At 43.0% G+C, this 11,618-nt stretch overlaps 2 protein-coding genes across 2 annotated transcripts; both read right to left on the bottom strand.

Annotated features, from left to right (window-relative positions):
* Positions 1-969: 969 nt before the first annotated feature.
* On the bottom strand, positions 970-6,056 carry LOC311240662 (uncharacterized protein; the record flags this gene model as incomplete). The annotated part of the gene is made up of 2 exons (XM_084329234.1): positions 970-1,197; positions 5,604-6,056. 2 exons carry the CDS (start codon positions 6,054-6,056, stop codon positions 970-972), a joined length of 681 nt encoding a protein of 226 aa, XP_084185360.1.
* Positions 6,057-8,629: 2,573 nt separating this feature from the next.
* Positions 8,630-9,004, bottom strand: LOC311240984 (histone H2B-like; the record flags this gene model as incomplete). The annotated part of the gene is made up of 1 exon (XM_084329623.1): positions 8,630-9,004. One exon carries the CDS (start codon positions 9,002-9,004, stop codon positions 8,630-8,632), a length of 375 nt encoding a protein of 124 aa, XP_084185749.1.
* Between the last annotated feature and the right edge of the window lie 2,614 nt (positions 9,005-11,618).

Consider the following 11,618-nt stretch of genomic DNA (forward strand, 5'->3'; position numbering starts at 1 on the left):
TTGTCTGGAGTCCATTTGGGTTATGCCTGCATGCTTTCCCCATTTCCAAAATGGTTTTGTCAGTGTGGTCCGGTACTGTCCATGGAGCTGAAATAGGTTAGCGCCCTTTAGATGTCCAGTGCCTACAAGTAGCGAATCCACGCTTCCAAACAAAAAAATTTATTTGATTTTTTTCTTTAGGGATTTACATACCTGTATACTATATCTGTGCATATTCCTTTCCTACTCTTACTGATTACTCTGCTTGCCAGTATGTACCATAGTGTCTTTATAGCTGTATCACTGTACATATTAATACTACAACTCTGTACAGTACACAGATCTGCTTAGCACTATTACTCGTGTGTACTCATATTTTATAGCGAGTTTATTCACCTGTATACATAGGATATTACTATTGCATTTAACAGTTATATTTGCACTATAGTTTGATTGGTTGATTGGAAACGTTAGATTGCAGAATGGGTACAATACAGTACAGCTGTACACACTTTGATGCCTTCTTTACATTGTACTGTAATTGCATTGTATGATGTCAATAGATTTTAATCTAATATATTACTTAAAGTGTTGTACGAATAATCTTGAGGCATATCAATTTAATTTCAATTGTTCACATGTTCAGGAAGCCCCGCCGTGAGATAAGACTAGTGTACTGGTCACTGAAACGTCTTTCACGTTAGTCTTCTCACTATTAAAATCACCATCAGTTATTAAGTTTTACATATATGTACACTGTATAGTTACATGGCAATTCCAATGCAGGAATTACCTAGCAACGTCAGGAACCGTAGGCATTGCATCAGTGACTGGATTAAATTAAATGCCAACAACTAATTCGGTGCTATGCCGGATACAACTCAGTTTAATTTCACAGATAAACGTATGTAGAGTGTGCTCATTCAGTGATAAGGCGGGTGGCTCTGAAAAGAGCCTTTGGGGTTTGAATAGTTAGGGTTGAATAGAAGTCTAGCCGCTGAAGCTGTACAGAGTGCGTCCCTGTCTCTTCAGAGCATAGACCACATCCATGGCGGTCACGGTCTTCCTCTTGGCGTGTTCGGTGTAGGTGACGGCATCACGGATCACGTTCTCCAGGAAGACCTTGAGAACACCACGAGTCTCCTCGTAGATTAGACCGGAGATACGCTTCACTCCGCCACGACGAGCCAGATGACAGATAGCGGGTTTGGTGATTCCCTGGATGTTATCACGAAGCACTTTGCGGTGACGCTTAGCGCCTCCTTGAATGAATGAATGAATGAAAACTTTATTAACAGATTGCAGAATGGGTACAGTGCAGTACAGCTCAATACATACAATTGTTAAGGGGATGCAGACCAGAGAAAGACTTTCGTCTTGTTTACACCAGGGTCCCCCATTTCCAATTCATCGTAACATATATGACATACATGACATACAGATAGACAGTACTGCTACATCTATACATTTATGACATACCAGATTTGCAATTACAGTACTGTATTTGTGATACAAAAAGAGTCCAGAAAGAAAAGAGTATATACATTAGGCGTAGAAACTGTACATTGGATTGGGTAGGTGGGGGTGGGACTGTACATTGGAGGTGTTTGGGGGGGGGGGGTGGGTAGGAGTGGGGGGGGGGGGGGGGGGGGGGTTGGGTAGGAGTGGGGGGGGGGGGTTGGGTAGGAGGGGTGGGTGGGGACTGTACATTGGAGGTGGTTGGGTGGGTGGGGGGGGGGGGGGGGGGTAGGAGGGGTGGGTGGGGGACACTGTACAACTGTACAAACAACACTGTACATTGGATTATTGACAAGACCATACTTGGTAATTTACTGTACATTGGCGGGGGTTGTGTTCGGACATTTACAGGGGCCAGTTTCGAGTTGCAGTCTCCCTTAGGTGTTTTTTGAGAGTGTTTTTGAAAGTGGGTAGTGATTCACATTCCTTTACAGCTTTGGGTAGGGCGTTCCACATTGATGTGGCATAATTGCGAAACGTGTTTAGTCCCTTGTTTGAGCCGAATCTGGGTTTAACATGATTTGTGGAGCTCCCTCTGGTGTTGTGATCGTGGTATTCACTGACCTTTGGGAAGTATTTAGTCATGTACATGGGTACCTTGGTCGTGTAGTGTATCTTGTAGACCAGGCCCATTGCAAGTTGCTGTACTCTGTCGTCTACTCTAAGCCATCCTAGGTTGTCAAAGTGGGCAGGGGTGAGGTGGGTTCTAGGAGTAAGGTCAAGCAGTAGTCTGACCAGTTTGTTTTGAGATGTTTGTAATTTTGTTTTTAGCGCCTTTGAGGTGCTTTGGTACCATGAGGTGCAAGCATAGTCGTAGTACCCTTGAATGAGTGCTCCTGCTAGAGTCTTCAGGGTATTCTTGTTTACCAGTGAGGAGATCCGGTACAAGAAACGAGTTCGTTGGTTGACTTTTTTTATTACATTGGATGCCATTTTGTCACAGGAAAGATTTGCCTCTAGGATGGAACCCAGGTAGGTAATATCTTCTTTCCTTGTGACAATATTGTCACCCACTGTAACTGAGAAGCCGTCGGTCTTGCTGAGTTTGTTATTTGAACCGAAGAGAATGGACTCTGTTTTGCCCATGTGTAATGATAGTTTGTTATCAGCGAGCCATATGCAGATTTTGCTTAGTTCTGAGCTGAGGGTTTTTTCAACCTGTAATTTGTTCTTGTCAGAGACCAAGTCCCTTACCTCCCTTTCCTCTTCCACTCATTGTAAGTAACGTATGTAAGAAAACAAACGAATGTCGCAACTGGCCAACCGCCTGCTTCTTTGAACCCTCTCTGAGGACGTGGTTGAGACCAAGAAGCGCGCAGGGACAAATGTGTGGGAGGGTTTGATTGATTGATTGATTGAAAACTTTATTAACAGATTGCAGTATGTGTACAGTACAGTACAGCTCAATACACACAATTGTTAAGGGGATGCAGACCAGAGAAAGACTTTCGTCTTGTTTACATCAGGGTCCCCCATTTTCAATTCATCATATGACATACACGACATACAGATAGACAGTACTGCTACATCTATACATTTATGACATACCAGATTTGCAAATACAGTACTGTTTGTGATACAAACGAGTCCAGAAAAGAGAGTATAATATACATTTGACGTAGAAACTGTACATTGGAGGAGGTTGGGTAGGTGGGGTTGGGTGGGTGGGGGGGGGACTGTACATTGGAGGTGGGCGGGTGGGGGGGGGGGGTTGGGTAGGAGGGGGACACTGTACAACTGTACAAGCAAAACTGTACATTGGAATATTGACAAAACCATACTTGGTAATTTACTGTACATTAGGGGGGGTTGGGTTAGGACATTTACAGGTCCTAACCCAACATTCCATTCCAGTTTCAAATTGCAGTCTCCCGTAGGTGTTCTTTGAGAGTGGTTTTGAAAGTGGGTAGTGATTCACATTCCTTTACAGCTTTGGGTAGGGCGTTCCACATTGATGTGGCATAATTGCGAAACGTGTTTAGTCCCTTGTTTGAGCCGAATCTGGGTTTAACATGATTTGTGGAGCTCCCTCTGGTGTTGTGATCGTGGTATTCACTGACCTTTGGGAAGTATTTTGACATGTACATGGGTACCTTGGTCGTGTAGTGGATCTTGCAGGTTTACATCTGAAAATGTTTTGAGGAAGCGTTGTTTTCCCAATATAATACATCATCCTGAGACCGAGGGGGAAAAGTGTTGTCACTTGTATCATTTTCTTTAAACATTTAAATTTTTTTTTTTTTTTTACTTTTTTTTTTACTCTATTCATATTTTACAAAATGTGCACTGTAGTGCACAACCGGACTTCATTGATCGTAAAACAATAAGAATCATAGGAATATTTTGGAATTATGAAAATTGCATCCACATTCACATTGTCTTTTCACTGGCCAAAAGTGTGTGTGACAACGAAGAAAAGAAAACTTCTAATTTGATTCTTCTGAATTGTTCCTGTAGCAGACAGGCCCCTTTTCTGAAGTAGACCAGTGTTCCTCTGGGAACCGTGTCAAGTAAATGACTGAATTACCACCTATTCCCATCTGTGTCATTCTTCCATGTTTGCTCTGATTAAAAACCTCAGATCCCTACATTTGGTTTTGGCCCATGAAGCCGTCTTTATCAACTTCATGTGGCTCAGTGCATTGCTATACTGAGATATATTGTTTCTATTTGTGATATAAATGGATGCTTGTGCCTTGCTAGTGAAATATATTGTTTTTATGTGATATAAATGCATGCTTGTGTGTTGCTACACTGAGATAGTCTCATGTATCTGCCATGACTGACTACCTTGTTGTTGTTGTTGTTGTTGTTGTTGTTGTTGTTGTTGTTGTTGTTGTTGTTGTTGTTGTTGTTGTTGTTGTTGTTGTTGTTGTTGTTGTTGTTGTTGTTGTTGTTGTTGTTGTTGTTGTTGTTGTCCTTACAGTATGCTATGCTGTAATTTGCCCAGAACAAAGCTTCTTTGTGGGTAGTATACTAATATTTCATAACTGTCCTTTCAGAAAGCACTGAGCACACTATAGGTATAGTTCAGACCTCCTTCTTGAGTGTTATAGGGAGAAAAATATATAAATAAGATGAAGAGGGTGTGGTATGCTATTGACCTAAATAATACATCTGTATTTTAGATTTGTTCACTGGAAGAAGACGTATCATACCCCGTCATCTGCAGCTGGCTGTGCGTAATGAAGAGGGACTAAACTAACTCCGGCGTGTTGCCCAAGAAGACTAATGACCAATTACATGCGCAACATTGACAAGACAAATTAACCAAACCGGTCTGAATACATGCAATTGTGCTTACCCGGTATGTACCGTTTCCATAAATGGGAAGAATGAATACTTAAGTCTTTATGTTGATGAGGAAATGTGTTGTTTTGTAATCCATTGTAACTAGTGCATCGTTCTGCCGTGGTTTGATTTGATCAGTCTGCTAGACTGAACGTTTAGCAATATATTGTAACTATATCCATTATAATTATATACAATAATTGTGATTCATATCATCCCGCCCTCCGGCTCATTGAAACCGTACCATAGCAGTCATTACGCGGTAACAAATGCACCATGATGGCAGCAATTTATGCATTTCCACATGTATGGATGTGATATGCAGTCTGATCTATATTTTAATTAATCATTAATTAAATGATTAATATATACAAATTGGCTTGGAAGGAGTGAGACTCATCAATGTTCCCCGTCTGGTTCAAATAACTACAGATCGAAAAATGAAATACATGTTTTGTATAATTAGAAGACCCCTTCCCCTCAATGTAGACTATTACATTAGAATGCATTGTTCCTTCATGGGAAATGGTGGTTGGCTCTTAAAAGAGCCTTTTGATGTGAACAATGTTCTGCTTGGACGCTTACTTCTTCTTGGGAGCTGCTTTCTTCGCTGCTTTGGGCTTGGCAGCCTTCTTCGCTGGAGCCTTCTTGGGAGCAACAGGCTTTTTCGCCTTCTTTGGGCTCTTGGCTACTACCTTCTTGGGACTCTTGGCTACTACCTTCTTGGGACTCTTGGCTACTACCTTCTTGGGACTCTTGGCTACTACCTTCTTGGGACTCTTGGCTGCGACCTTCTTGGGACTCTTGGCTGCGACCTTCTTGGGACTCTTGGCTGCGACCTTCTTGGGACTCTTGGCTGCGACCTTCTTGACTTTCTTGGGAGACTTCTTGGCTGCAACAGCCTTCTTAGGCTTTTTAGCGGTGACTGGTTTCTTGGCCGCTTGCTTCTTGGCTTTAACCTCAGCCTTGTTGATCTTGAAAGAGCCGGAGGATCCGGTACCCTTGACCTGGACCAGGGTTCCCTTCGTCACCAGACTCTTGATGGCAGTCTTCACACGAGCCTTGTTCTTATCCACGTCGTAGCCACCGGCAGCCAGAGCCTTCTTCACGGCAGCAAGAGACACGCCGCTCCTCTCTTTAGAAGCGGACACTGCCTCGACGACCAAGTCACTGACGCTGGGACCTGCTTTCTTGGGTCTGGGAGCTGCCTTCTTCTTGGCAGCCTTAGCCGGAGCGGCGGGAGCTGGAGCTGGGGCGACTTCTGCCATTATTCTCTGGTTCTCTGCTGCGAAAAAAAGCTGAAGTAACTAGGAGTGTCAACAGACTGATAGAGTGGCCGAGGCAGGGGGCTGGTCTTAAACACTGCATGAGAGCCATGTAGACTCAACCAGCCCGGTCCTCTTCTGTACTGTCAAAATGCTCTGTCGCTTGTGTTTTCTCTTCGCATAAAATAGTTAAAATACACAACTATGAATATTGCAGAAATCTAACGCCAAATGTCCCAACTAGTAGACACATGTCCCGTCAGAATCAAACTATTTGGAGAAACATGGTTAATTTGTGGATGCTCCAAAACAATAAAGTGTGCCGTCACCACTGTTGTGCAGCTACTTTTTTCTTGTATTTATCTCTTACAATTCTTTAGAGTAAATTAGAATCCGACAAAATCTCGTTTTCCAGCGAGCCGAGCTACCTGACAAGGGACTGACACAAAGATGAGTCGTCTGGGGTGACGCGTTTTGTTTTAAATGGGTGACTTTTCGGTGTTGGTAAACACAGTCTTTTGTTGGTGGTGGCCTGTAGTGTGGGTGACCTCGACTTCGTTTGAGTAAGTGGAAGGTTTAATGTGGCCTATATATGGATAAAAAAACTGAAATGAGTCCTACCTTTATGAGTATGTATGTACCGTATACAAGAAACATAGACATTTAGCTTTTTGTTTACAATACAGGCTTTAAAAGACAACTGAAACCACATCTAACAGCCCTACGCCTGCACATTATGTACATGTAGACACACACACATACTGTATTTTTAGTGACAGGAATATTAGTAGCCTATCAAATAGGTGGCAAGAGTATATGGTTTCTCACTGCTTGTGAATTGAGTGCATATTAATATATAGTGTTATGTAATTTATATTGTACTATGTATGATTCCATTATGTTTAGGAATGCGGTATCATGTAATATGTTTGATAGAAAGTATATTGTCACTTTCTGATTTTTAATTCCACTTGGTTGCTTGTCTGAACATGTCTTATCTGTAACATGTTTATGTTATGTGTGGACCCCAGGAAGAGTAGCTGATGTTTTGCATCAGCTAATGGGGATCATAATAAAATCATACTGTAAGAAAGAAGTACACAAACAGTCCATGCAAGGCCTCTATTGTTAGTGTCTATTGGTGTAGTACAATGTTGATACATTCTGAAGAAATGGTTCAAGGAATGAAACATACTATGTTTCTACTACCTGTACCATAGTGCGGCATTGGTACACATGGCCCATGGTGACCTGTGTAAATGTTGGTGTCATCTGTTTAGTAACCCAAACAAGAGGAAACCATCGGCTCAACTCAGCATCATCAGTAAACATCTGTTACAAAAATGTATCCTGGCATTCCTATGATAAAAAATGATGCGATGTACCATTGATATCATGGTTTTAAAATGGACTATACCATGTTATTAATGGATCCATTACATTTACTATAGCTGTACCATGGTACATCATTTATATAATGACTCATGGTACCATGGTAAGACAAAAAAAAATAGCACCTTGTGATTATTATTATGGTAAATAATTTATATGACTGGTACAATGGTAAAACAGAAAATAAAATTGTATAGGGCAGATTCAGAGCACATCATGAAACACAAAAGAAACGATTGAGCTGCTGATCAGTTTGATCAAAAGTGTCCTTATTGGTAATATGCTCAGAAAAGTTAGGCCCAAATCTGTGATTTTATGTTGTATGACAGAAACACATCTAGAGAAATTGTGACTAGATTTGAAGCATTAACATTACGAGTGGAAAGAGTGGAGAGAGCATGGTGTGGTGTATCAGTGCATTTGTTGAAGTCCAAACCATAGGGGATGCCGGATGAGCAGAGTAACATTTCAGCCAGATGTGGAGGCTGCGTATCCTGCTAAACATGGCGGGAGAGGGGACTGGCGATGATCAGTATTGCTGAAGTCATATTTTAGACTTCTGATTGCTGGAGTTTGATGTCAACAATGTTATAAAAGCTTATTGTTGTTGTAATAATGTATTTAACATAGGTATGGGGTGGTTCATCTTTTTCATTATAATTATATGGCCTGGAATGTATTATTTTTCGAATAGCATTTCCACTTTGAAAATGCTAAAATAAACATTATCCATGTGTATTATAAAGACCATTAATGTATTATTGATCAGGGTTCTAATACAGCAGGTGATATTTAAATGTACTGTATAATTGTGATGTACAAGCTAGAATTCTATCCAATCTAGCTACTTGTCAACAACCTAAAAATCACAGGATTTTGACTAGTAAATATATAATTTGCAACTTGATAGCCATCCAAACTATGATTACAGTTGCTAGTCATTTATTAATCAATAAGTAAGATATACAATTCCATCTCCCGACAGACCCCCCTACCATGATAATACATGTACAAACGAAAAGTAGGACATTTTTAAATAGAGAATTTAAAAAGGGAAATACCCGGCACTCAATAACCACTTTGATGAACAGCGCGATCATGAGAATAATAGGAATAAGTCTCTCACGACAGAGTTGATGGCTCTTAAAAGAGCCTTTGGGTTAATCTTCAGTGAACAGGGTAGTTTACTTGGAGCTAGTGTACTTGGTCACAGCCTTGGTTCCCTCAGACACAGCGTGCTTCGCCAGCTCACCGGGCAGCAACAGACGCACAGCGGTCTGGATCTCCCTGGAGGTGATAGTGCGGCGCTTGTTGTAGAGAGCCAGGCGCGAGGCTTCTCCGGCGATGCGCTCGAATATGTCGTTAACGAAGGAGTTCATAATCCCCATGGCCTTGGAGGAAACGCCGGTGTCGGGATGAACCTGCTTCAGGACTTTGTAAATATAAATGGCATAACTCTCCTTCCTGGACTTTCTGCGCTTCTTGCCACCCTTTGCAGTTGTCTTGGTGACGGCTTTCTTGGAGCCCTTCTTGGGCGCTGGCTTGGCTGGTTCAGGCATATTCGACGGCTTATCAGAATCCAATGGTGACGGTTGCTTACGTTTCCTGCCTTATTTATAGGAGGTGGATGCAAATAGTACTGCGTGGCTTTTTTTTTATTTTGGTTTATTATTTGGCAGTGCTGGGAAAAAAGTAGTAGTGGCGCCGAGGAGAGTGGCAGCCTTTTCATAGCAGCTCCCACCCCCTTTACTTCTTATCCCGTTTACTACTTTCTTACTTATTCTTTTTGTGATTATACTTACTTAATAGGTGTCTAAGTGACTGTGCGTTGCTTTAGACCAAGTTAAGGCATTTGTAACAACTTCTGTGAAGTTAGCTGAGTTAGGCAAGTTCGGTCGAGCACAGCTGAACAATGGACAAGAACACCGGCGGGCTGGTTTACCTGCGGCAGGACAACAACAACAACAACGGCGGGCTGGTTTACCCACGGGAGGCTCTCCTCTGCTTTCGAGACAGAGTTGCAGAGCCACAGAGGAATCTACCAGCCGAAATAAGGATTTGCAGACAGGGAAATCGAGCTGGCACGAGCGTGAAGGACAGGAGAAAGGACAGCAGGAGATTCAAGCCTTACCTGCCCTCTGTCGTTATGGGGAACGTGCGATCGCTGGCCAACAAGACCGACAAGCTCTCAGCCCTGATGATCAACCAGCGTGAGTACAAGGAGGCAAGCCTACTGTGCTTTACAGAATCCTGGCTGAACATCCCGGACAGTGCAATCGAACAGGAGGGCTTCACGGTGGTGCGCGCCGACCGGAGTAAACAGAGCGGCAAGCGGAGAGGCGGAGGGCTTGTTGTCTTTGTTAACTCCAAATGGTGCCACCCGGGGCACATCACCATTAAGGAACGTATCTGTTCCCCCGACATTGAACTATTGGCACTGAGTCTGCGGCCATACTATTTACCGCGAGAAATAACACACGTCCTGGCTCTAACTGTTTACATCCCACCCAGCGCGGCGGCGGCGCAGGCGAGTGACGTCATACACTCCACCGTCGCGGCGCTTCAGACAAAACACCCGGATGCATTTATTTTTATCAATGGGGACTTCAACCATGTCAGACTGAACAAGACCCTGACAAACTTCACCCAGTATGTCACCTGCAAAACCAGGGGAGACAAAACTCTGGACCTTCTGTATGCTAACGTGAAGGAGGCTTTCAGTGCGACTTCCCTGCCCCCCCTCGGCCAGTCAGACCACAACCTTGTGAGGCTTGTATCCACATACACGCCTCTCATTAAGGCCATGGTTAGACTAGTGTATTCCTGGCGTTTTTTTATACGTTTTTGACGACGTTTGATGTCCCTATTACACAGAAATGCGTTTTGGCGTTTTTTTGTGGATATGGCTGAAACGCAAAATTGTTTTTGCGTTTGGAGATACGCAAAAAAAACGAATCGACAACAGCGTGTAGTCAGCACGCTAGCCGTTGTTGCGAAAACGACCATGCGCAGTAGATACCATCGTGTGCCCTTCCGGTGACAACAGTGTGTGTGTTTGGGACATAGCTGCTCCGTGTCCCAAATAGCTTCAGCTACCATGTGTTGTCAAGTTATTGTTATAAGGACCCCAGTCCAAGCTACAACAGTCTGCATTCCCTTAACAATTGTTTGTATTGAGCCGTATTGTATTGTACCCATATGCAATATGTTAAATAAAGTTTACATCCATTCATTCTACTAGCATTACCGATTGCATGAGCAGCTGGCTAACGTGAGCTATCAGGATTCAGACCCTGTTAGCTCAGAGCTCCTCTTTCAACTTAACAAGCATTAAACAAAATGGCCCAGTCATCTATTCACCTTTGTTTAATACACACAGCGTTGTCTCTAATGTTATCTAACTACTGATAGCTCGCGATATCATCAGTTTTGGTGCTGGCTAAGTAGCGTGAGCTAACGTTAGCTTCTAGCCACAATGCTATATTGTTATAATGGCATACTCCATTGACGTTAGCATGCAGCTAACAATGCTACCGATCGTTTTTTAGACTAAACTATCCGCTCTTGGTGGTCACTTGTGTTGATGTTAGTTTTGTTTCATCAACAAATGACAGGCAGAACACACAGTGAATGTATCCGTTTTGTTTATTGCACTTTTATTAGGCTTTGCTGAAAAATAATTGCTGCATTGAGTAAATAGGCAAGATGGTGGCGCAGCATAGGCGCCTGCCTTATTGACATTTTCTTTGCTGGAGCTTCCAGGAAGTGTATTGGCACATTCGTTCTGATTGGTTGAAATTGCCTTCATGTTTGCCACCTACTGCCACCTACTGCTTTGGCAGTGTACTACATCAGTGTGCTCGGGTGACAAAACGAAAAAAAAACGAAAGTGTGACTCGAGGCGCACGACGTCGCGGCGATACGCATATGAAAACAATACGAAGATGATACGAACGGTGTAACCGCTGCCTAAGAGACAGCCTCCGACCACCATGTCTGTCCCACAGTGGTCTGACGACGTCGAGGAGGAGCTACAGGAGTGTTTCAGGTCGACAGACTGGGATATGTTTGAGAGGGCCCATGGTGATGACATTGATGGACTATCCCACTGCATCACAGACTACATCAGGTTCTGTGAGGAGAGCATCGTACCCACAAAGAAGGTACGCTGCT

This window comes from Notolepis coatsorum, assembly GCF_963971535.1.
Source record: "Notolepis coatsorum genome assembly, chromosome: 14".
Lineage (NCBI taxonomy): Eukaryota > Metazoa > Chordata > Actinopteri > Aulopiformes > Paralepididae > Notolepis > Notolepis coatsorum.